Genomic DNA, 27,106 nt, shown 5'->3' with positions numbered 1-27,106 from the left:
TTTTGGTTGTGCAGCCCTTTATTAGCAACTAAAATAGAAGATATTTGTTGTACAACACGGGTAGTAATTGACTATACTGGAGTTTTATTATATTCTAATACAGAATCTTTTATAAATGCATTTTTTTTATTAAAAAGCTTCCATCCTTTTCTGTTTAAACTTGCAAAACTATTCTGAAAGCAGAGTATGTGCACAGGTCTGCAGAGTGCAAATCTGGGATGTGGTAAATGCTTTACATGTTGTATTTTGCAAGGACCGTCTGTCACCATACCTTTATAGCCACTGGTTTTTAGAAGTCACAACATTTTGACACCAGCCTTCCTCCCTTGTCCTAAACAAGAAAGCATTTTTAAAATGAGTTGTAACTAAGGAAGGACTACACCTACTAGAAAAAAAAAAGAGTTCTATTAGTTTGAGGTTTCAGTATACCCAAAGATCAGGAACTGCATCTTTGCAAGGGCAAGGCTGGGACCCCATTGAGTGTGCAGGTGTCATCCCTGAGTAGTCAGAGGTTCAGTGGACCATTAACGCTCCTGCTGCATAACTCACTGAGCTATCTTGCCAATTTCGACACTGGCTTGACTGAGCATAATTCAAAAATGAAAAGCTCATGTTCATTCCATTCTTCTGGAGCTCTGTGATAGCCTAGATGGAATAAAAAGTAAGTTTTATAAAATGACCAGTCGGATCATTGGTGACACTTTTAACACATTCATAATGAATTCCTTTTTAAAAAGGTTAAGAACTTCAAACAACTTTTCTCATAGTTAGTGAAATAACCATTCATATGAAAAACTGAGGCAGATGGATGTACAAATTCACTTTGGAACACGTTAAAAACACTACTGATTGTCAGGAGGCAAATTAACTCTCAGAGTGCTTTTTAATCTCAATTGAGATTAAATGGAGCCCAAATACAATCCTGCTAATAAATATTATACTCATTTTGCAATCCACCATCTTCTGCTGTAATTATTTTTATTAAAACAATATTTTTTTAAAGTCAAGTGGGAGAACAAAGGATGCGTTTGGGAAGGCACCATGTCGTTTATTCCTGACTCATATAGGGAGGCACATAGTCCCATGGTTCTACTAATTGTGAATTTTCCCGAGTTCTGAGGAACTTAACACAAAGGGCTTTTTTCTGAATGACTGTATTTTGTTTGATTTACGCAGAAATTTCAGCACGCACACATACCACCCCCACACAATCCAAGAATATATATAGAGATGGTAAAGGAAAATCCCTTTTTCACAGGGAGATTGGTTTATTTTTGGATGAATAATCAACTTGTCATGGTAAAGTTATGATCCCAACTCCTCCATGCACTGGCAAACAGGAAGGATGCAATTCTACTGGCTCTATCAACGTTTTCTTGCAAGCACCCCAAGGGATATGCTCTTCCATCCCATAGCTAGATGCAATTACAACCAAAAAAAATAGTTGGTGGGACTTTTACACTAATGAAAGGGACATTTTAAAAATTCAAAATCTCTATCATTTCTATCTTACAGGTTCTCTTTTCTCAACTCCCTAAATTACTTCATTATTTAATCTATTTATTAGCTGTCTCAGTCACTGAAGTGGGATTAAAAAAAAGAGTAATTATTTAAAATGGCCAACAATAAGCCAATATGGCCAAACACCCACAATGAGAAACAACAGTACAAACCATATTATCAATGAGATCACAAATCACCCTGTCCTATCCCTGTGGAAAAAAAAGCCTGATCGGGGCCACATGGAGTTCAGAAGAAATACTATTCCAAAGACCAGGGACAGCCACAGAGAAAGAGGGTATCTACTGTTCTGCAGAATAGCAGGGCTTTCTTTATGGATCTAGAGTATGCCAACCAGATCCTCTCAATTAGGCAAAGCAATCAGAAAGTCACAGCCTTGAGGGCATGAAGAGCTTTTATATATTTGTAACTTGAAAACTTCTACTCCATATTTCATTTAGCAACATTACTTACATTTAGTAAAACACCAATAGGATGTCTTCCACATATTGTATTATGGTATTTCTTCAAGTAATTGCTAAAGGACACAGGGTCAAGCTGTTCTATAATGTTCATACCCTAAGGAGAGTTATAAAGTTATCATTAATTTGTAAATGCCTCAAATATAAAATATATTATTTAACAAAAAATATTATTTAACAAAAAAAAAAAAAAAACACTGGCAGTGTGATTGACGGATAAAATTAAATCATGGTATACTATGAATATAATAATTTATATAACTTATTTAGCACAGGGGTGAACTGTGAGTCCTTGAAACTATCTGAGCTTTTCTTATAGAAGAAGTCTTGGTGATTCCTTGATTGGGCTGTTGACCACGCCCACCAATGCTGACAAGGTGAACCACTAGTATATAAAATGAGAAGAAACCCTACTCCCTATTAGCACTGGTGATGTTATTTTGATTGGCAATGAAATGTCTGCAAGAAAACAACCAAGCTCAGAGGACCAAGGACCCCAACAGGTTATATATGTGGAAAAAGCATTTATAGATTATATTGACTTTACTTTTAAAAACTAGTAGTAAGAGTGATATTGGGTGTTTTGAGTGTTTGTGAGCCATCAACAAAATCAGTAATTATTTTCTTCTCTTACAGGTTCTATTAATTATTTTCTTTTATATTTTATTTTCAACATCAGAGTCAGCATCCAACCATAAAGTGAAAGGCCTAGGCTTTATGCTAATTTCCTATAACACAGTGGTCGCCAATCAGTGGGCTGGGAACCACTGGTGGTCTGTGAGAAAATTTTGGTGGTCCGCAGAGAAATGTCACCCCCAAAGCACACACCCCCAAAGCAATTAATCCAGGCTGTATGGGAACACAAGGCTGTGCTGCCCACATGGTCCGCAGGAACACAAGGCTTGAGTCGCTTGCATTGCGAACAACACGAGGTAGTGAGGGGAGGGGGGAAAGGGCGGAGGAAGGGAACTTGCCCCAATTGCCCCATGTGCCTCGCCTGGCCACCGGCCTGATGCTTTCCGCTTATTTCTTCTTCTGCTTTGGGCTGCATGCAAGGAAAGCAGCAAAAGCCTTTCTTTCTCTCCCCCAAACTCCTCCAGAAATGAGACTTTGGGACCCTGCAAGGCATCCTGTTCCAAGAGGCTGCGCCAGCGCGACTAGTCTCACAAAGACTCACTTCTGGCAGAATTTGGGGGAGAGAAAGAAAGACTTCTGCTGCTTCTGCTGCTTTCCTTGCATGAAGCCTCTCCCCCCCACCCCACCCCCGAGAACAGAGCTGGAGACGGTATCTTGTGACCCCAAATAAAGAATGATTGATTGGTAGGAAAACGGGGCAGGGAATTTTCCTGCAGACTTTTTGGGGGATTTTCCCGGGGTCTCTAGTCTGCTGGATTTAAAATTATGAGTTTGGTGGTCCCTGAGGTCCAAAAGGTTGGTGATCCCTGCTATAACGGATTTCATCTGTCACAATGCCAAATAATCATACTTATAAAACTGTTGTGGCACACCAATGACCAGCGGACCTGGTGGCAGACTCGGACAGTGAGGAGGAACAAAGGTCGACTCGGGAATAAGGGCACAGATGGAAAGTGAATGGGCCCTCCCATAGGGAATAAAGAGGAGCGAAAGGAAAGTGGTGTTTGCAGGAGACAATTAGTTCAATTCATTAGGGTGAAGATCTGTTCCTGACTTCTTGCCAAGTAATTTCTGCTACAGAGTGGTGTTTGGAAGATATTGGCCTGGCAACTCTCCAAGCCTGATAAAGGTCTATATTTGTGAAATCTCATGAAAGATTGTTTGCTGGGACTTTGCTGGAGAGGAATTCACTTTAACCTAAATAAAAGGGGTTTTATCGGGACAGGGAGTCTGCTTCATGATCTTGGGAATATCTTTTGTAGATAAGGATAGTGCTGAAATCTTCAGGTCCTGCTGAACTACACTGAAGATCCAGCCACTTTATCAGTGCCCAGAAGGAGGACGGAAAGGCAAGAACACACTTCTTTTGGCAGCCTTAGTGCCAAGAAACAGAAAGGTTTCAGGTCAGGTATAGGAGTGAAGTGACATTTGTCCCACTTGTGGATAACCACTGGAAAGATTGGGGTGGAAGTATTGCATCCATCCTTCCTCTCCTTGATTTCTCAGCTACTTTCAATGCCGTCAATATGGTATTCTTCTTCTCAAGTGGTTCCAGAGAATAACAATTAGGGGCATGGAGGCTGGTTCTCTGTTCCTGTCCTTCTTATTGATGAGGGAAGGTCTCTTGTGTGGCACACAGCTCAATTCTTTCCCCACTATTGTTTAACATCTACATAAAACCTCTACTGAGGTTATTTGATGGCGCAGGATGAGATATCATCAATATGTAGTAACACTCATATTATATATCTCCGCCCCAGTCAGCCAAGGGATACTGGGCTCAGTTTTAATGCCTGGAGGTTTTGAGGAGTCTGGATGGGGATGAGTAAACTGTAGTTCAACTGTAGCAAAATGGTAGCTTTGTATGGTCTCTTGGTCTCTCTCTCTTCCCCTCTCCCTCTCCAAACCACGTCTCTTCCCCTCTCTCTTGTTTGCTTAAAACATCATAAAAACACTTGAAATAAAATGAGGCTGTCTGGGTTCAAACAATAAATTACCATGATTGACAAACCTTGATGGATATGTTTACACAATGCAATAAGCCCTACACAAACAAAAACTATAGTATGAATTGGTTCATGCAAAGCATAAAGATGGATAACGCACAATGGATAATGCTTTGATCAAATTCAAGACAGAAAATGTGCAGGAGATATTTACACTTACCATTTTATCTAAGTGTTCAATTGATCTATAAATCTCTCCTTGAGACTCATCATAGTAACTGTATCTGAACCTTTGACCTTAAGAGAAAAAGCCATATGAAATTAAAGACCAAATGTGTAGCTGTATACATGTTTATGGCAAGTCAAACAGAATTACATTTTAGCAGGTATCAAAAATCCAAACAAACTAACTCTCCTGGAGATATCATTCCAAACACCTGACACAGGTAGATAGCTGTTTTAAAGCAATCTTTAAAATAAATAATATGATCACACATTAATAATTGTAGCAAATCTGATTCATAAATACGTATACACACATATACAATAACACATTACATACATACATACATACATACATACATACATATATACATACATACACACACACACACACACACATACACACACACACATACGGAAATTTGTGCTATTCTGGAACACAATGGCATTTGTAAGAAATTCCTTTTTTCCAAAGCACATCAAAAATGCCTCTGGTAATACCTGAAGAAAGATACCCCCAAACCCCATTCCCAGCTACATGCTGTATTGAAAGATCTGAAATATTAACCTAGGAGGAAGAAACACACAAGCAAAAAATGCAAATTTTAAAAAGAGTCTATGAATCCTACAATGATAGAATTATTCTATGCACAATTAACAATACTTTGGCACGTGCAGAATGCATTGCTTTTGTACAAGCATCTCACCTCTAAGGACAAAAAATCCTGTATGTTAAATGTGCATGCAGGCACTATTCTGACTTCAGACATTTCTTTTATTGCTCACCAGGCTTCCTGCCCACTGATTTTAATTGCTAATGCTTCTTTTAATTAAAACAAATGGGAAGCTACTCTGCTGGAAATAGAGCTGCACAAACTACTCAGGGAAACTTAAATAAAGCACTTTCCTACTGCTTAAATTCAACTGCTTGAAGGGCTGAAGTTGTTATTTCCTTTTATGGCAATTCTGGTGGAAGTACCTCATCTCTCTCTCTCTCTCTCTCTCTCTCTCCCTCCCCCCTCCCTCCCTCCCTCTACACACATACACACGCACACACACAACTATGGGAAAGATTAGTCTCCTGATGTTCTCTGAACTTGGTTGTTTTTCTGCAGATGTTTCATTACCACCCTAGGTATCATCAACAGTGCCTAGGGAAGTAAGATTTTGCTTAAGACAAGTAAAACAAGCCTTCAAATGACATGAGTATCTCAACTTTCTGAGCAGTTAGGTCTGGAGGATCATTTTAAGAAATACCTGTCCAGATGGTTTGTACACTTAGACTGCAAAGAAAAGCAACAGCCTGAAGCATAGCCCGAATTTTTAGGAATGCTTTTGAGCGTAAATCTGATAGCTGTTTTTTGAAAATAAAACAATGATAAGGGAAAGGGAAAAGAATGCAATCTAGTGCATTGTTTAGAAGAATGGCTTCCTCCTTAAAAAAGAAAGGTCATTAAGATAATTATCCATCCATCCATTCATTTATCCACCCACCCAGCCATTCATCTATCCATCCAATTTATACGGTCATCCATCTCAGTGAATATCTCTGGGTGAGAAATAGAATTAGAATAGAATAAAAACCATTATTACACATTTAAATACAGGCAATTCAGTACAATTAAGAAGTAGGTCCCTGCACATACTCAGGCCCCCAGAACCAGGTCTTTGGGGCCTTATATATATATATATGCGCCACTTTATGAAACATTGTCTTCTTGGCCTCACCAACTGTCATTCTTTGACTGATGGGACTAAAAGCATGCTGATTCTGTTTGATTGGATCAGATGGACAGAAACAGCTGAGGAGAGACAGTCCATTAAGTAACCCAGACCTAAGCCAAGAAGGGCTTTAAAGATGGCAATCAGCACCTACAATTTCTCCTAAAAGCACACTGGCAACCAAAACACCATATTACTACTGTTTCATATATCAAGTAACCAGCACCATTTACTACTCATGCTGACACATTCTGCACCTGCTGAAGCTTCCGAATGCTCTTGAATGAAAGCCCCATGTAGAGGGAATTGCAATAATCCGGGCAAGAGATCATAAGGGCATAAGTGACAGTGAGCAGGGCCTCCTGGTCCAGGAACAGGCACAGGCGGCACACAATCTAAAGGTATGCCCTCCCAGGCCTAGATGCTACCTATCCTTTTGAGCAGGAGCAGTGAGTCCAGGAAGTCCCCCAGATTACATGCAATCGTGATTTCTGAAGTTCCCTGTTGGCTTCCTACAAAATCAGTGGGGAAGCTGGCAGGAAGTTTTTTGCCTGCCTGCCCTCTTTAGTGCTGTCCCTAACCCACCAGCCTGCTTGCTTGGGACTCCCACTTCTTCCTGATTAGCAACCTGCATAGACCCAGGGTTATGACAGCAACTGGGACCACCAGGATTGCCATCACTAAAGTAATGCAGTCATATGACATTGCATTTTATAACAGCACATCGGGAAAGTAGAGCAAAGCCAATCTGAGAGGGAGGGAGGGAGGGAGGGAGGGAGGGAGGGAGAGAGAGAGAGAGAGAGAGAGAGAGAGAGAGAGAGCCGATGCATCAGATTGAAATGAGGCCTAGTTTAGACTGAGGCCCTTTTCCACAGTGAAACATCTTTGCCAGCACACTGAAACCTCTTTGGCTTCTATTAAAGGTTTTGTGGATGAAACATGGTCAAGACTATCAGGAAGCTCTCACATTTTGTTGAGGCTTTAAACAGGATCCATTGGACCAGATCTCCACCCTAAAAATTACTTTTCCCCAATGCATTAAAGTGCCAATTCTGAAGAAGGCAAAACCAAAATATACTGGTAAATTCCAAGGAGAACACACACACACACATACTCCCTTCTAACCCTGCTGGAGCAGGTGATTGGACTAGAATAGATATCTCATTATCTTTCTCCTCCCTCCCTCCCTCCTTCTTTATTTCTTTTTCTTTCTGTCCCTTCCTTTCATCCCCCCTCTTTCTTTGTCCCTTTTTCTTTCTTTCCCTTTTCTCTTTATTTTCTCTCTTTGTTTCTTTTCTCTCTCTCTCCCTCTCTCCCCTTTGGATCAGGGGTCGCCAAACTTTTGGACCTCAGGGACCGCCAAACTCATAATTTTAAATCCCAGAGACTACTAATACGAATTTTGACTGACGGTGGCTTTCTGGCGTTGGTGGGAGAGAGAAATCTGATCCAACCTCTCTCTCTCCCTCTCTCACACACACAAAGGCAGGGTGGGATTTAGACCCCTGATCTAAAGCTGTCAAAACTCCAAAAACTGGTCAAGTAGCTCTGGGGAGGCCAGTCATAAATTAGAACACTTGCTAAATAACCGGTCATTAAGTGAGGACCACTTGTATTTGGTTTGCCAGTCACATGACCAGAAAGCCATGCCCACCCAGTCATGTGACCAGCAAACCACACCCTCAAATTAGGCCACACCCACAGAAATTTGAATCCCACCCCTGGGTGGGCGGCACCGAGGATGAGTTTGTAGCACCAAAAGGACAGTGGACTGAAAAAGTTTGGGAACCATTGCTGTAGATTATGGATAATAATTCATCACAATAGAAAAGAAATAACTTGGGGAATGTTAACAACACCATGTTTTGCTTTATTTTGCTGAAGCAGGTTTGTTATTTTAAGATAGGTTTAAAAGAGTTCTTTTGTGAAGATGTGCAGATATATAATTTAACTTACCCCAATGACAGAAATCAGAGGAAACCACAAAAAGATTACAAGGATCTGCTAAATATTTGCTGAAGAGTTTTCCAAATTCCTGTTCTTTTGTCTCACTCAGTGCTCCAACCAATACAGGAACAATAGTAAACTCATCCTTATGGCTAAAAAGAAGAAGAAAAGGATTCACAAAAAGGATTCAGAACTTGAGCAGTGCCCTTTTAAGTTTTTCCTCACATTCAAAGGATTCTGTATGGCCTGATGAGCTCCCTGAAAAAGTCTGACTATTCCTGACAATGAATATGGTTTGGCACACCTGGCAAAAACATTTAGACTTTTTTGTAAATGATTTTTTGTAAATGATTGCCGGGATACCACATATGGTAGTCACAAATGTCAAGGTGCCTGGCAATGTTTGTCTTCCTGAGACACCTGGTTTTAGTTCACTAAGTCTTTTAATATACAAAAAAGCAATGTAAGTTCATCTGTTCAAATCAAAGTACCAACCTCAACCTCAACCACACAAAGACTCAAGATATATTGTTAAAAAATAAAATGGGATTGTTGGTTGCAAATTAATGGTTTGTTAGGAAGCGTGCCCAAAACTGTCAGGAAAAAAAAAGACAAACTGCAGGACAGATTAGAAAAATAATAGGGTGCAGCAATGAGTAGCATCATCAATTTACATTCCATAACTTTTCAGTCTAAGACATGGTTGTTAGGAGAAGTCGAGCCCTAAGCCTCGCAATGTGGGATGCCTAAGGCTCAAGTCTTTCACTGTTCCTTTGTAACATCTACATAAAACAACTAGGAGAGATCATCAGTTGGTATGGAGATTAGTATCATCTGTTTACTGATTACACCCAGTTACATATCAGCCAGAAAATTTAACTAGTCCAGAATGCAGCAGCACACATAGTAATGAAGGACTCTAGGCTTGTCTATGTAACACTTTTTAAATTTTGCCAATCATTCCAAATTATTTTTTTTAAAAAACACACTTATGAGCTAAGTAGAGATCAGAAGCAGGATATTTACAGATTTCAAATTTTTAAATCTCTCTTTATTTAAAAATGCACATATTTTTATTATTAAAGGGACAAAAATTATCTATTGGAAACTATTTTACCCAATCCTGTGCTTTTCTATTCTTCTAATATAGCCTATCTTTACATGTCTAAATGTTTCAGTTCACAGTCCTCTCATTTTAACTGGTTTGGTACATCAAAGCACTAAGGATTTTGAAGACATAAATGTATTCAATGTTACTAAATAAGTGAGAAAATGGATTTATTACTATAATTATTTATATTATTATTATACATGCAATTTGATAGCTGTAATTTTTAAATGATCTGCGTACCTTTCCATGGCTTTAGCAGTGTAAGGCAAGTGCATTTCAATACTGTGTTCATCTTCATCTGTTTGTAAAGACATGCGCTCAAACATTCCAGTCTTCCACAGATCTGCATAAACTGAAAAATTTCAAATATATTAACATATTTTAAAAAGGAACAAATGGATACAGCAGCATAACCCTCCCCTCCCCTTTTCTGCTTTATACGGTAGACTGATGATTCCTGAAGAATTAAACACTTGAACCACAGCTTGTAGTAAGAATGCTATTCATAGTAGTTCTGATGAAATCCCACCCCCTGACAGCCTAGAAATGAAATAGGCCACTCCAAACAAACAAATAAAAAATTAAAACTGGGGAAGGTTTACGCACATAAAAACCAGGAAAATAAATATGCTAGTTTGATTTGTATTTACTTATACATAATGTAGCTTTGAGAACACTAATGTAAGATTTCAACTGTATAAAATAATGACAAAACTGTGGAGTTATAGCACATTTAACAGCTTTTAACGTTTATAAAATATAATAAGGGACATTTTTCAGACATAGCTAGTATTTTTGTTTTAGAATCTAAAAGCTTGTCTGAAAATCTAAAAGCTTGTTAGAGCTAGGTATGCACAAAATTAACCAATCTGAGAACAGGAACATGTCATTGAGGGAGTGAATCAACAATTTCTACAAGTAAATTCTATGAACCAGAGTAGTTCTAAGTATCCCAGACATGGATTCCAAATGAGCATTTCACCTGGAACACTTCAATCAGCTTCTAGGTCAGAAACTTTATAATATCCTGGAAGGTACCAACCATCTCTGGAATGACATGGTCAGGTAGGATATTTGCCATGATTGGACTTGGAGTGGGATGTTTCTCAATTCTTCAGAATGTCCTATTCCCAAATTGATGAGTTTTGCACATTCTGATTTAAACCATGAGCTCAATACGGGACTTCCAGCTGAAAATGTGGTTAATTTTTAGAGAAATATACATTGGAAATAAACACATTTACTTGTCATTTTGCTATTAGGCTTAGTGTATCGATTGAACGCAGGCACATAGTTTTCATGTGGCTATGAATAACTTTTACTCCTTCCATAGCCACAGCTTACCTAGTCTGGATGTGACTTCCACTTCACCTTAACTTGATGTAATTAAGTATCATCAATCAATGCAGTAACTGAGACAAAAAAACAAAAGTAGCAACAAAGCAGAATTGCTTCCATTGACGTTATCTCCATTGTTCAGGTTTATTTAATCACTCCACGCAGGGTTCTTATTTTAAACGATCTGGTGGAAGGATTAGACTTTGCTCACTCCACACCTGGATGATCTGTGACTGACTAGATATGCTCCTGCATTTTTGTTTAAAACGTAAAATCTTGGAACTGGCAGCTGCCAGTTACCAAAGATGTAGAGAAGTAGCTGCAGAGAAATATAATAGGTAAACAACTGCAGGTTGTGGTCAATTGTGTTGTGTTTGGCATGCACTATGGTTAATATTAAATTATGCTTATATGTAAATATACCTAAGACAGTCACCAACAAGCTTAATGTATACTGTAGTTCATGTACTGAGTTAAGCTTTAACATGGCTTGTATTTTGACTTAATACACTATTTGAATTCAGTCTTTGTGTGTTAAAATTCTATGCAAACGCAGCCAATACATAAAAGAAGCAATAAGTATTAAAACCTTCTGCATCAATACAGCTGCCTTTTTGTGTAAATGGTTAAGAGATAGACTATGCAGAATATACAGTCTCAGAAAAATAATAAGACTAAATTGGCTAAGAACTGGTTTTGTTTGTGCATTGCATGAATTGTGTACAGTTACCCTTTTGATCAATTCGCAAATCATATAGGGGAGTTCTATATATATCCACACTGGAAAGTGCACATCTGGAGAGGGGCACATGATGGGAAGGCCCAAGGATGAAAATTCGCCGTCTGAAGATTAACAAGAAAAAACATATGAGTAAAATGTTTCATAACTAAAGCACATCAAGAGGTCTTAGATAGATTCTCTTGTTTAATTTCCACATTATATTTGCAATGTGGTTGATTGTGGGGAGTTGAATCACATAACACCTGGATCACATGAAGAGTTTTGTATAGAATTTGGCAAGCACAATCCCAGGCAAAAGATAATCTGCATTGGGACAGGTATAGAGTTGGTATTTGACAATACAAAGGCTTCTTCTGAACACAGAATAAATCTTTCAGATTCTTTTTTCCATTGCAACCTCCCGCTCTGCTTTCCATTTAATTAAAGATGATTCCCCCGGCCATAAAAAATAGACTTTAGACAAGTATGTGGGGGGGAAAAGCATCAGTAAAAAATCATACAGGTCCCCTACATTCTGTACGTACATCTCAGGATCCAGTTGATTATGTTGTAACTCTGATAAACAGATTTCCTCTCCTGACAAATCCACCTTAAACAATTTTATGTGGTCTTAATCAGTATCTATACAAACTGCATCTGGTTGTAGTTAGGACAAGAATCTTCTTGAATGCTACTTACGTAATTGAAGGATCCACTTGTTTGTATGCATGAGCTGCACAAGACCCACAGTAAGTATACCCTGCATGTCTGCCAAAAACAAAAGGCACTTTCTTTGAGGCTGTTTTTTGAATCTCTGCAGAAAAATCTCAATAAAAGAAATATTTGAGTTTGATAAGCAGATACTAGGCCAATCTATAGATATCAAGTGAGTGCTCCAAGCTAAGTACTAAAAATTAAGGTGAAAAGTTTGCTTATGTGGCAGAAAATAAAGTGGGTACTAGCAGTGAGAAAACTATGATGTAATGATCAGATCTGGCCTCCAAGATCTCCTGACCCAACTCAGTGCAATGATTCAAAAGTAATTATTTTATAGAAAAAGGGAGTAGCAAGTAAAATCAGGCCTCCTTGGGAGATACCGTTTCAAGCTGATTGAAGCATATTGAAAAGAGTTCCTGGAATCTTTCCTTGTTCCTCTTGACAAGAAAAACAAGGAATGCCTGTCTGGTCATCCCAAAGGCATACAGATTCTGAAAAGTTAGCGGGGGGAAAATACAGACACGTTGAAAGAAAAAATCCTCAGCCCAGGTATGTATGCCATATCAAGATTGTTAACTCTAGGCACAGAAAAAGAAAGTCACATCTGTATATTTTAATTAAAAATTAAAGTGAAAATTGTAGGCAGGAGATTGCTTAGAACAGTGGTCCCCAACCTTTTTGTACCAGGGACCAGTTTCAAGCACAAACACTTTTTCAAGGACCGGGGGGGAGAGAGAGAAGAATCCGAGTTTGGTGGTTTGCTTGCAGACGTTTCATTACCTGATTAGGTAACATCTGATGTTGTTACCTAGTCGGGTAATAAAATGTCTGCCAGCAAACCACCTGGTTCAGGGAGCGCCTCGGCCCTGCCTCCCTCAGCCCCATCCCTCAGGTGTCTCCCTCCCTCCCTCAGGTGTCTGCCTCGTTCCTCTCTCAGTCGCTCTCTCGCTGCTCCACCAGCCCAGGAAGAAACTGCTTCAAAGAAGCCGGGGGAGTGGCTTTTCCTGTCGCCGCAGATCCTCCGAGCGCCCGTTTACCCCCACCCCCCGCCCAGTGCTCGCTGCCTGCCTGCCTGCGTTTGGAGCAGCTTCGGCTGATAAAAAGAGGCGAATAGTTATTATTCTCAGCGAAGCTGCTCCCAAACAACCAGACAGGCAGGCAGGCAGAACGGAGCACTGAATTGAAGTGCGCGCGTGCGAGCGGGGTGGGGGTAAACGGGCGCTTCGGAGGAGCTGCGGCGACAGGAAAAGCCACCCCACCCCGGCTTCTTTGAAGCAGTTTCTTCCTGGGCTGGTGGAGGAGCGAGAGAGCGACTGAGAGAGGAACGAGGCGGGAGGAAACCGAAGCTGCTGAGCCAGAGAGCAGGACAGGCTTCGGTTGCTTCCTCCCTCCCCTTCTTTCATTTGTGTCCTTGATCCCGATCCCAGCAGCATTCACCGAAGGCGAAGAAAGCCATTTTTTTAATTTTTTTTTTTTGCGGCCCGGTACAGAGTGCTCCACGGCCCGGTACCGGTCCGTGGCCCAGTGGTTGAGGCTTAGAAGACTTAATATTTCAAGTATTCAATTGAGTAGCAGAAGATGGTTTTCATAAAAGTATAGTTTCCTGTGATTAGGGCTCAAAAAACCATATTTGTGAAAAAAGAATAATATGAACATAAAAAAGGATTCTTAATAAGAATTGCTTGGCTAATTATCTACTTAAGTCAGTCTCTCTCTCCCTCTCTCTCTACACACACACACACACACACACACATTAGAAACTAGATATTTCTCTCTCTCTCTCTCTCTTTATATATATATGTGTGTGTGTGTGTATGCGTGTGTGTGTGTGTGTGTGTGTGTGTGTGTGTGTGTAAACTAGAGATATTTTAATTTAGATTAAATATTTAATTTGCCCATTATAAATGACTAAATTCAGGAAATGGTTAGCTATTCTAAAAGAAATTAAAAATAAGACAGAAGTAGACTGATTCTTGTATCTTTCATTCAAACTAGTTTGCCCTCACATATAGCCATAAACTAATTGCTACTGATATCTTGTCAGACTGAGTTCAGAGTAAGCCAGAGCTAATTGTCACAGTGAAACCAAAGCAATTAAAGTGTACCGGTTCTTGTAACTCAACAGTCAACCTACAATAAATGGTAAGAAACTGCTACCAAGAAGTCAGGGGAACAAGACTAGTTCATCATCCAATCAATATAAATTGGGATATGGAAGATTTTGCTCTCTCTAATTACTTGAGGGGAGTAGTAACTTTTTCTAACATCTTTGTATGAATTCTTGGGATAGCCCTTTTACAATCTTCAGTGAACAGGAGGAAGAGGGGGGGGGAAACTTACGGTGCAATAATGGCTCTAGCAGGTCTTTTGGTAGATTGTACTTGAGAGAGCCAACCTTCTAGTTGTGCACTCAGCTGAGGTCCTACAGAAAAAAAATGGATTTTTAAAATAATGTTATCAAAGAATTATTCCTTGTTATAGTTTCCCATGTATTTAATTCTTCTTGTACCAGCAATAATTTAAAACAATACAAGCTTGACTTTCAATCAAGCCCTATTGTATTTAATGATGTTTTTAATCTGAAGAACTCATTAGGGGATTATGGAGCTACTAATAAGTAGTTGTCAATGTTTCCCGCTTTGTATTTTAGCCAAAGTTGATCTGCTGATGCATTAGTTTTATTAATACCAATGAATGAAATTGAATAGATTTATTGATGCAAATGACTTATTTAGGGACAAAATAAACACTGGGTGGGGGAAGACTCAGAAAAAAAAGGAATCAGATTTCTTGCACAGGTAACACAAGACCATGAGGCAAGAATCACAAGAATATTGTAGTTTTAAAACCACAGTCAGCTTCTCATTTACCCCATTTGTCATTATTTCTCCAAGCTTTGCTTGGCCAGAAACATATACTCAGTTGCTGAAGATAATTCTCTGGTGTACAGATTATACTATCCAAACATATTAAGATCAACAATACCTGCTGAGTTAGCACACTGCTGAATGTAATTAACTTTACATCTGCCATAGCCTCTCTCAAATGTGGTTTATAAATTGCTGTTTGGAGTTCACAACTAAATTAACATTGTTCATTGTTAGAATAGAAAACTAGTTTCCTTAGTGTGATGGATAGGAGACATCAATCAATGAAAAACAGTTGTTTTTATGCTAGATTAAGAGCAGTTTGAAACTGCCTTGCAAGATATCTCTTTCCACCAAAACTAAATCCAGGAGCAATTTCTATCTTTTAGATGATAACTTTTCCATCTCCTCAGAAGAGCATCTTTATAACAAGATGTTTTTTAATATTTATTGTGAGTTGGCTAAATCATCTACACTATATTCACTCTACTCTTTATGCACCCTCTCCTTTCAATGCACTTTATATTCCCTGGTACAATTACTTTATACACATAACTACAGTTGTTAAAAATTTGAAAGAAGACTGGTGAATATATTAAAATAAACTGTACCACATAGTTATTTAAAAAGGGACAGTGTTTTAAGTCTGGCTTAAGGAATTACTGAAAACTAAAGCAAAACTTTTTAAAGACAATTTGCCTCTAAATAGTTAAAATCATGGTAAATGTGTTAGTACTCACCATGTAATCAACATTTCATTGTTTCAAATACTGACTTAAAGCAACATTTTTTCTCAATGGTTTGCCTAACTGCATTGGCCAGCATAGCCAGCAGCCAGTAATTATGGGAGTTGTGGTCAAGAAGATCTAAAGGGTACCAGGTTGCCCACCAGAAGCGCATTAAAACCCACTTTAATGAACACAGTAGTGTTAAGAAGAGTAAAAAATGAAATAATGCATCATTCAACCATTGTGAAAATCCTATTCCTATTTCAAGGCAGGAAGTGAAAACAAGTTTTCCTTGGAAGTTGTCTGATGCTTATATTAAATGCATTTCTCCCAAAATTTCTCCGCATCAACTCCAGAGTCCAAAGTTAACTTAAAATTACTCCCAGAAATTCTTGATTTAAGGCCTACAAATATATGTCCATGAGCACATAAACTGATCTCTCCAAAGGATGAGCACTTTCACATAATGTAAACCTTTTTTTTTCCAGACAAATCTTGGATTTAGAAGTGCCCTTTAAAATCCATTATATTTGCATAATGTTTCAGTAGCTTTCACAGATTTCTGAATATGTTTTCTATTATATTTTTGGTCAAGAGTTACTAAATAAAAATTATGTATTTCAGAGATTCATGTAGAATGAGAAAGAAATGAGGTGCAGCCTAATCTATACAGTATTAGAAGAATGCTATCTCAGTGTCAAGAGAAAACCTGACAGAAAACTGTAGTCACTTAATAATCCCAAAGAAATGTTTTATTTAATGTATTTTAAAACTACAATTTAGATATGCTTCGGTAAGGGTAGTCAAAAGAAAAATGTAAAGTAAGGTTTGACCACTATCCTTATTTTGGATTCTGGGAAATCTTGCAGGGGTGGGATTCAACTGGTGTTACTACCGGTTCGGTGACTACATTAAGCTGTGCCACCCAGACAGCTGAAAAGCGAAAAGCCTCTTCTTTCCTGCTTTTTCAACCTCAGCTGTGCCACGCAAAGCAGCTGAGGTTGATAAAGCAGGAAATAAAGGTCAGGTAAGAGACCGGGCAGGCGGGTGGGCCAAACAGCAGCAAACACAGAACCAGTTCGGTGTCTGCTGCTCTTCAGAGCTACCGGTTCTTTAGAACCAGGCAGAACCGGTAGCATCCCACCCCTGAAATCTTCTATTTGTGACTGAAATATCAAAATCATGTAGCAGTGTGTTTCTGTCCCAAGGTTTGTTAGCATTTGACTAGTTTTGGGCCTATCGGATTTATTCTTTTTATTAAAATCTTAACCAAATTTTGGAAATCTTAACAGAGTACTATTATTTATGCACTTACATCACACTAAACACTGACAAAAACTAAATTTTGAGGATGTTTGATAGTTATAGAGAGAATGAAACATGATTAATAATATTATATCTGTATGATTGAATTTATAATACAGTGAAATTCCAACAAAGTCATCTTGATTCTCCCAGATGTATTTTGTAAATATATTTCTAATCATAATCCAACTGACTCTTCTATGAATAATAAGGGCAGAGATCCATATTTAGTAACACTGGAAAAGTGATTTTTTATTTTAAATAAAACAAACTATTAAATATTTTAACACAAAATAATTATGAAAGCAAATATTCTCTGACATTAGTTGAAAAGGTGCTTTTTCAGGAGGCAACTGGACTTTCTTGTCTTTTTCTTTTGAAGACATTTCACTTCTCATCCAAGAAGCTTCTGCAGCTCTGACAGGATAGTGGAGAATGGCAGGATTTATATTCCTTGCAGACAGCTGGTAATTTACATCCTTTTAGGGGGTCATTGAAGCATTTGGGAGGTTTATCTGTGTCCCCAGAGTCACCTGAGTAGTGCTCCTGGTTCCTGTAGTCTGCAATTTTTCCTCTGGAAATCCATTTCTACTCCCACACCATTCAAAGGGTTTTTATCCCAAATTGTATAGCTAAAAGTTTGAGACTGAGAATCTCTATAGTCCCTGATATTAGTTAAGAAAGTTTCCTCAGGACAGCCAATATAATGGTGTGAAAATAAAGATTAATAAACAAGCTATATCTTAACTACCAACCTAGACAGTCTTACATGGTTTATAATTTGACAAGTCTACATTTATCTGTTTGTTAGGATCTAAGGTTTCTCTGACAACAGAAGTCAGCCTTCACTTGTGCTACTCCCAATCTTGGAATGCATTCAGTCAGAAGTTGCATTCCGCCACACTGCTTGGCATTTGTAAAAAAAAAGTTATATATATATTTCATTGTCAGAACTTTTAATTAATGTTAAAAGTAATAGTATTAATTTTAATTTATGTTTTTAATTGCTTATACTGATTTTATATTTTAATTTTGACAGCTACATTAATTGTTCATTAGAATTGAAAGGTGGAACACAAATAAAATAAAAACCAGACTCTGTTCAAACTAAAGTATAGTCTGGTTTAAACAATGCGCTAAACCAAAATGTGGCGTGTCTGTTTTTTGTTTAGACTTGTTTTGCACTTTATGCCAAACCGCTGTTTGTTCAATCACAATTTACTTAATCAACTAAAATTGCCTAAACTTGCCCAAGCACATGCCATGCTTTACAGGATGCAATGTTTATTCAATGTGCTAAGCTAAAGTGAAACAAAACCATTACAGTTTAGACCAATATAAACTTAGCAAATGAAACAAGTAAAACCACTGAGATATCCGTCTGTCTGTCTGTCTATCATCCTTTTTGCTTAGCATTAATTCCTTTTCTGCATACTGGTTCACATACACACAATGCTTAATAGTATTTCGTATTAGATGATAAATGCAAATTTAAAAATGTAAGCAGCAATAGCGCAAGAAGCAAAATGCTTCTTGAATGGATGAACTTTTCCCATTTGAGGAAAACATACAACTCAGGCAATCAGAAGATAAGAGGAATACAACAGATTTCTATTTGACGTGACACTATTTGAAATTAAGTTCTTTTTTCATCATCCTTCATCACATAGCATCAGCATTTCAGAGAAATAAAAAGAAACATTTATAATATAAAATGGTCAAATGAAAGAAAATAATTGAATTAGCACAATTTTTAAGATTTTCAAAATACAACTTTACAGCTAATATTTTAACATTTGTTAATCAATCCATCCAAGAAAGTATAAAAATATTCAGGTTATTTTTAAATTTTACATTGAATTGTCAAATGTTGAACTTTTAGAGATCTTTTGGCTCATTTGTTTACACTTTACAGTATTTTAGTTCCCTCCTTCAACTATCTATCTATCTATCTATCTATCTATCTATCTATCTATCTATCTATCTATCTACCAACCAGAATCTGCCAATCTTGGATAAACTTTTGTGCCTGATGAAAGTTCTAGTCTTTAAAAACATATGCACATAAAGTTGATGATCCCAAAGGTATCACCACACTCTTCTTAAAAGAACATTTGCTTGCAGATCATTTTATACTTTGGTGCTTAATCAGCATTTACTTCAGCAAAATGGGCTGGCATATACAAGTTCTTTTGTAATTACTGAGCTCATGTCAGATTTTTTTGTAGAATAAGCAAGAGATCACAGCAAACCTGTCTAGCCAGCCAGTTCAGTTTTCTGTCTTGATGCCAACTCCCTAGAGTAGGGAATGTGTTTACTCTGCAGTACATACAAGTTTGGACACAATAAGAGTATCTCCACATCATTTAAAATCCATTACTTTATTTAAATTTATAATTTGCCTCAAGAAATCTCAGGACTCTGATTTAGTTTTGTGGAAAGCGAATGAAAACTTCATTCACCTAGACATTTTTTACTAATTTCCACATGCAGTGTATTCAAGACCTGGTATGGAAGAGAGGAGGTAAATCACATTTGTGTGTCTCTCCAAATTTATGCCACTTAACTTCTGCTCTTCAGCTGAAGACTCACATTTATTTCTAGGCTTGTGCAAAAATATGGATTCAAAAGGGAACACATGATTCAAAATATGTAGAGCACAAACATTACATCTGTTAGCAAATCCTTAAGGAAGCTGCATCTTTTCCTAACTCACATAAGCTTTGCACATGATTTAAGAAGACACCAATAAATGCAGTGTGCATGTTTCTATGTCCTCTAAATCACTTTTCCCATTCAAATTCAGACTGCTGAACAATTATATTGCTTTGCCAAAACAGTCCTTCTGCCCTTCTGCCCTGTCCTCCTTCTGTAATGTACACTGGGAATTTATTAATAGGAACAAAAATCTTTATTTCAAGTGATGTAATAGGGTTTTCTGCCTTAACATTAAACCTTCCAACTACAGTTACAGCCCCAAAATTTCCAAACTGACCTCATAAAGAGATGCTAGATCCATTTCTGATTTAGTTATTCCTCCTCTCCACTTTTATAAACAACTAGGAAATGCAGATGTATCTTATTGGGGGGGAAACCAAATAGAAGGGATCTGGTAACAAATAGAAATGGTCTAGTAGCACCTTTTCCAACAATTTTTATTAAAAGATGTAAGTTTTTCTGAGCTACACCTGAGCTTTACCTTGTGGATAGAGGTATATCTAATATATATATAACTAAAACAAAGCTGAAAGACATCATGAGGTGAGTGAAAGTTTCCCTAACAAAGAAATTGGAGTCAACTGCAGTTCAATTTTTTTCTTGTTTCCACAGTTAAGACTGGACTCTTATACCAACTCTTCCACCACAATGAATAATTATTACCCACAAAGAAGATTCACATTAAAGCTCAAGGAATTCTGAGCCCCTGTATATAATCTGAGGCCTCCCATTTATAGCAAATGTACAAGGTATAATGTTCAGGAAGATAGTTTTTACTATACATTTAGTCTTCAAACACAGTGCTATCTTTCATCCACTGCTATTAGGATAGTAGCCTGATTTATGGTAAAGTACCTTTCAGGTCACCAGAAGACAGAACCAGTAATAAAGGACTAGCTCCATCTCTTCTAGTTAGAAAACAAAGGTTAAGCTTCTTCCTAGCCTATGGAAAAAGGCTCCTTCCTTTAGCAATGTAGTCACTTCAGCTGAGTGATTCAACTTCCCTTTCATTGTGTATTTTATTGTACTAACAAATGTGTAACCAGTAAGACACATGGAAACAGAAGAAGCACGGTATAGGAAGGTAATGCACATCCTAGATCCTGGGAGCCACTTTCTTAATCTACTTCTCTTTCTAACTAGAGTAAGATCATCAAAATCTCCTTGTAGTGAATAAGATACTGCTGGTCTTCTTGGTCACTGAAGATGGATCTAAGATATAATACAGCATTACTCAAAGGTTGGTCAGTTATTATGGGCGCCCCAAATCTGTGTCTATATTTTATAATGTCTTATAGAGGTAGGTGATTCCACTCCAAAGCTACTTAAAATGTTTATTAACATTACACCCATAGAATTTAAAAGCAGGCGTAATGTTAATAAGATAGAATCCCACCCCTGGTTCTAAACCATGAAGCAAAGATCTGGCCAGAAATACCTTGTACAGGTTCCCAAGAACACTCCTATCTCCACAACCCTTCAAACCAAGGCTTGGGTTATCAGAGTCCTGGATTCCTGGTAAAATAAGTTCACAGAAAATTAGTTTTTTTTTTTTTTTGGGGGTGTCACTAAGAACATATATTACTGACAAGACCCATGTAAGGAAATGAGATGGCAGGAACATGTACCTAGTGGTTCAATACATATTAAATACCTAGAAATAGAGCTATTGGCTTGTCCTTGAAATTCAGTGCTGTGATAATTGTGCTTTTATCAGCTTTATAAGGTTCAGCCACCCAGATAGTAAGTTCTCTTTCTTGGCATTGCATCTCTGAGTCAAGAAAACCTTCCTTCCCTCTTTGTTAATTGTAACTGCAGATGTAGAATCCACCTAGATAGTACCAACATACTTTTAGTTAGATTCATACAAGGTCTAGAAACAGTAACACATCAAGCTAAGCTTTTGGTATATAAAGGACATTATGAAAGCAGCTTGTCTAGGTAACCATAAATGTGCAGCCACTGGGTTCTTAAAGGGCCTAGAGGAGACATTTTCAGGTTTTGATGAATAGACTCAGTGACAAAACCAGACTGAAAAAGAGAGCTGAGAAGTGAAGCTGATTGCTCTTGCATACAAATCTGAGGAAACTTTGTGGGGGGAGGAGGGTTCCTTGTTAGGATATTAGGTAAGTTTCTGACAAATCCACTAAAATTAGAAAGTTAATTCCTTTTTTTAAAGCTTCATCGCCTGATAAATTTATTATGAGGGTTCAGTTCAAGACAGTATTTTGGCAACGTAAAGAAAAGGGGGGGGGGAACCGAATGTAGATCTCTTCTGGGATACAGTAGGTACTCTCAATCTACCTGTTTTGGTAGGTGAGGTTGTAGGTATGTCTGAATTTCTGCAGTTGTAGGGCCACTTAAAAAGTAATGGAATAAAGCTGAGAAATGTCTACCTTGGTTCTTGTGTGCTAAACCTGGCAATATTTTGGTTATTGAGTCTGGGAATCCAAGAGGGTGTATCACCCAAACCTGCTGAGAACTAAGTAGGGAATTTGATCTTTGGTGGGAAAAGAAGATGCAGGACATCTATTGTATTTGCTTTCTTCCTTCTATTCGGCTATAGGCAAAATCAGACTTATCAGTACTTATTGATTATTCTAATAGCTTCTTCCCAAAGAAAGGCTTTGCTGCAAGTTTGACTTTCAACTGTTGGTTGGTTCAGGCAACCTCTGAGTCTGTAATGGTATCTGGGAAAGTGATTGGGAGACAAGGCAAAAAAAATTCTACCTAGGGAGTGATCAGAGCTGGATCACAGCTGGATACTGGGCAAGGCAAGAGGCTCAGAAGAGACCCTACCTAGTTTCTCACAGGTATTTCCCAGTGCCTACTCAGCTGTCAGGGAAGGAAGAGGTTCAAGGAGCCATCCTCTGTAACCTTCTCGTCATCTTGTCGGCCTCTTAAGCCTTCTGATGCTCAGTGCTCCTATTGTAATAAATGGTGGGATGTTCATAGACTTGCCCACATTATGGCCCTGCTCAAGACTTTGTAGTACAGGAACTGGCCTTCAACCTTGCAGGGTTATTTGCAGACTTGAAGTAACCATTGCCACTCATCTTCATGCTGGGCCCACCCGGTGGTTTGATCAAGCTCTTTCACAATCTTCTACATTAATCTGTCAGCTTGGCTATGTAGCTAAAATCTCCTGCTGTCATATCAATCAGCCTACAGAGAATAGCCAGGAAGCATTTTTGTATACTAAAGTGGACAGAGTGCTTGTTAACAATTTCAGGGCTCTTTCTCTTAGTCTCTCTCATTCTGGATTCCCAAGTAGAGTTGATGGAACATTTCTTTTGAAAATTCCTCTAGAAGACAAAGACCATGAGGGAAAAAAACCTTAAAGCCTGCTTTCTAGCTGGAAAAGATGGAAATCTCCTTCCTTACAAGCTTCATTTCTGGTGACTGAGAATAGTATCTGCCTGTGAAAGGATTCTTCCTTCCACCGGCATTCTTCCACTCAACTGCAGTCTACTTTTCATTTTAGGATTGAAGGCCAAGAGGAGGCTACTGGCAAACTGTGAAAAGAACTCCAAAGGGCTAAGAAAAGTAGGCGATGCTGTATAAACAGCAGCAGATATAGCTAGCCATTTAAGGCCATAAACAATACAGTTTCGTCATTGCTTTTTTGCTCCAACAACCATATCTCCTTATTTTTAACAAGGAGTATGCTGAGCTTTCATGAAATGCTAATGTTGGTGAATCCATATAAAGAGGCTCAGCATATCATATAGATGTGAAAACCTAGTAGCACATGGCTTACACTTCTCTATAATCTTTAGATCATTATCATCCAATATAATGATTGGTTTGAAATTAGTCCTATTTTCTGTCCTCTTTGTTTGGTGGATATATTTGTCTAAAAAGTAAAACAGAACACATTTAATCACATCTTCCCAGATACCTAAACAATAGAATTGTATTCTATGTTGCAAAGATTTGAAACTTAAAAAAGCAAAGCATGCTATAAAATTAAATTATAATTTCTGCCATGAAAGATTTAGTTTAAAATTTTAAGCAAGTAACAAGTAGCCTGATATGCTATATATATGCTTGTAAAAACTGATGTTCCCTCTCTCTATCACATTTTTCAGATGAGAATATACATTCAGAAGGTAGATGAAGTAAGCATGTGTTGCTTTCCTTGCTTTGTCTTTCCCTAGAGAATTTTTTTAGGACAAGTGAAATATGAGCACATACAGAAAAAAAAATATCATAGTGTAGGCAATGTGAATCTTACATCCTGCAGAGGGCACTGTTGTGCACGTTTTCTCAAGAAACTACTGTATAAGAAACAAAGGTGGGGGGGAGAAAAATATTGATATCTGGTTAATTTACCGATACTGGAAATCAAGTGACATCTAAATGCACCCGCTTAAAAGCATTGTCTTCTTTACAATCTCACTGCATGTATGATGCAGAAATTCAAATACGGACAAACAAAAAGACTTTAAAATAACCTTTCAAAACCTTAAATCCTGCACACACTGGCATCTTTCAATTCCATGGGATTTCAATACAGAATTTAAAAATGTATTTTTCAAAATTGTTCCACCCCACCCCACCCCACCGGATAGTAAGGATGATGAAGCCCGAGTAGACAAATGCCTACTAGTCTGGTCCTGAGTTACAACTGCTGCGTTCCCACAATGCAATTCGCCCCCTCCCTCGCTTTACCCTAAATGACCCCTTTTCATTCACATACACACTTCGGGGATCTTGGTCGGTTCCCCGACTCCACACGAAACCCACCCCCACCCTAGAGGATTCCTCATCGGTCCTTTGTCCTCGGCACCTTCGCTGAAAGGCGCTGTCCGCTTCCTCTACGGGAGAATATTATAAAGAGAAGTAGGGGAGATTTCCGGGGCCAGCCTTAAGATTTTTTTCCTCCAGGCTCTGCCGATTCCTTGGGGAATCGATCCTCAGGCCAAGCAGGACATTGTTTGGGGGAGGCCGAGGACGATTAATTGCGGTGGTGGGATCTAGAAGGGGGTCCCGGCATTCCCGGCGAAAAGTGCTGATTCAGTCAAAGGCCCACCCGGGCCCCAGCGATCATTGGGGGGGGGGGAGCCTCTTCCGCAATAAACCACGCCGGCTCCCGCGATTCATCGCTGCTATACCCTCCACCCCGGAGAAGTAACAGGCGCTCTCCCGGCTTCCTGGCAGGGTAACGTCAGCCGATTTTGCAACACGTCTTCTTCCCCCTTGGCCAATGCTCCCCCCTTAACGGCGATGGCACACACACACACACAACCGAAGTTAATTTCACGGCAGCTTAAAGCACCGCTCGGCAGCGCCCTACCGGATTCAATGGGATTTCCTTCCCAGCAAAACGCGTCCGAGATTGCAGCCTTATTAGGACAAGGACTTTGGTGAATTGACAGTCGACTTCCCCCCCCCCCTCTCTTTTCGGGTGGCTGCAGTTCAAAGGGGAGGATGGGGCATCGCCAAAAGCTAACGCCTCCCGCGATCCTTAAGTTTCCCGATCCGCCTTTCCGTGTGTGTGTGTGTGTGCAAAGTGGCCTTTGGGAAAGAGCACGGATTCAATGCCTCCGGGCACAGTTTTACCCTCCTTCGCGTCCACCGTTCAGCATTAATATTCCACTTATTCCGAGATTTACGGACTTGGCTTTTGAAGCATAAAGCACAGCGGAGCAGCTCTCCGGTGAACGAAAGGGAGAGTTTCGGGCGCTAAAAATCGCCCCAATCCCCCGAACAGACCCCCGCCGCTCCCTCAACTTGGCTCCTCAAGCAGGCCCCGCAGACAACCCCCACCCACCCACGGAGGCTTGTGACCCAGCTCGTACCTGAGGCCGTGTACCAGCTGCCGGCATGGCTGGCCTCCCGGCAGAGCGCTCGGTTGGACATCTTGGTGCCTGAGCCGCCTATGGTGTTGGGGGAGTGTCGGGAGGGGGGGAGGGCAGGAGACGAGTCCGGCCGCGGCGGTATTAAGTCCCCCTCCTCCCCCGGCAGAAGTGAAACCCCCGGGAAGGGGGAAACGGTGCTGCTGGAGGAACTCCGGGGTACAGAACGAAAGGCAGTGGAGGCGACACGCAGCGAGGCGCTCGGAAATGCCGTAGGATCCGCCGGCCTGTGTGCAGACAGCGGAGGAGAGGAAAGGAGGCGGAGGAAGGCAGAGCCTAAGGGTGGGGGACAAAGGCCAAGGCAGCAACCGCCGCCTGGGCGATCCCCACAGAGCAGGCGGTAGCCGCCGGGTTTGGCCTAACTCGGCTCCTGTGGCATAATAACTAGACCAGCGTGGCTCTCCATTGGGCAAAGGAAAGCAAAAGGTCCTGTGGCGATTGGGTAATGGTTTTCCCTGTTCGCCGGACGGGCAATAATCGCAGCTTCCCATTGAGCAGCGCTCAGAAAAGCCTCCTCTCGATTGGCTGATGGGAAGGTTGCGGGCGGGATCATTTAAGATTGGTCCCGGGAAGTTGCCGTGGCGATGGCATCTGGCCTCCCTGATTGGGGGGTTTGTGTCTCTGAGGTGAAGGGAAGATTAGAGGAAGAGGTGGGCTTGGGAGAGGAGGAGGCGGGATCACCTCGAGGGGATATAAGAGGGTTGCCGACGGGTTTGGGTTTTTTTTTTTGGGGGGAGGGGGAAGCTGCTCAAGGGAGGGGGTGGAAAAGCGCGTGTGAGGGTCGCTGCTTCTGCTCTGCATGGTCCGCTCGAAAGTTAGACTGGAAAAAAAAAAAAAAAAAGGTGGATTCCCCGAAAAGATTGTCGCCGCTTAATATTCCGGGAACTGGTGCACCCGGATGTGTTGCACTACAACACCCATAATGTGTGCAGCTAGCAGTGGGTACTGGAAGTTTTAGTCCAGCACGTTTCAAAGCTTCCAAATTAACTCAGTTTCTGGCAGCTGCTCAGTTTCTAATTTAAAAAAAAAGCAACGGAGAAGGAAATTTCTTTGCCTTTGAAAAAGAATATAAAATATTGTTGGGAAGAAGAAATCCGGTCTGGTTCGAAGCCGGGAGAAAGGTGCTGGAAATAAAATGGAGGCTAACTGGCTGCAAGGAAACTTCAGAAACTTCAGATTCCAGAAACTTTAGTGCCAGCAGCAAATGTTTCTGGGGTGGCTGACCCCTTGGTTTTGAAATGGATGGTTTTTTATGGGGTTCTGAGATGCTCCTAGGGGGTTGTGC

General features: G+C 39.7%; 1 protein-coding gene across 2 annotated transcripts; it reads right to left on the bottom strand.

Moving 5' to 3' along the window:
• Positions 1 to 26,242, bottom strand: MEMO1 (mediator of cell motility 1). Of its 2 annotated transcripts, XR_003371041.2 has the most exons (10): positions 25,765 to 26,237; positions 14,683 to 14,764; positions 12,325 to 12,393; positions 11,635 to 11,747; positions 9,807 to 9,918; positions 8,465 to 8,607; positions 4,785 to 4,861; positions 1,975 to 2,079; positions 430 to 645; positions 1 to 331 (listed from the first exon to the last, which is right to left on the bottom strand). XR_003371041.2 is itself a non-coding variant. In XM_026669374.2 (9 exons), the coding sequence occupies exons 1-9, from the start codon at positions 25,823 to 25,825 to the stop codon at positions 514 to 516; spliced, it is 894 nt and encodes a 297-aa protein (XP_026525159.1). In that variant the 5' UTR covers positions 25,826 to 26,242; the 3' UTR covers positions 1 to 513. The 2 variants fall into 2 exon arrangements, 1 of the variants encoding a protein (XP_026525159.1); XM_026669374.2 differs by having other exon boundaries at positions 1 to 645; positions 25,765 to 26,242.
• Between the last annotated feature and the right edge of the window lie 864 nt (positions 26,243 to 27,106).

This window comes from Notechis scutatus, chromosome 1 (genome assembly GCF_049901735.1).
Source record: "Notechis scutatus isolate UNSWTSFEM ecotype Mainland chromosome 1, rNotScu1.2, whole genome shotgun sequence".
Classification (NCBI taxonomy): Eukaryota; Metazoa; Chordata; class Lepidosauria; order Squamata; family Elapidae; genus Notechis; species Notechis scutatus.
The sequence above is the reverse complement of the archived record's forward strand: the minus strand, read 5'-3'. Positions and strand labels throughout refer to the sequence as shown.

Excerpts from the sequence above, each read along its gene's own strand:
- MEMO1 (XM_026669374.2), bottom strand. The coding sequence starts at position 25,825 with ATGTCCAACCGAGCGCTCTGCCGGGAGGCCAGCCATGCCGGCAGCTGG. Across the intron at positions 2,080-4,784 it reads TTGAACACTTAGATAAAATG|GGTATGAACATTATAGAACA; the intron begins GTAAGTGTAAAT and ends AACTCTCCTTAG. Across the intron at positions 646-1,974 it reads CTATTGGTGTTTTACTAAAT|GCTATCACAGAGCTCCAGAA; the intron begins GTAAGTAATGTT and ends TATTCCATCTAG.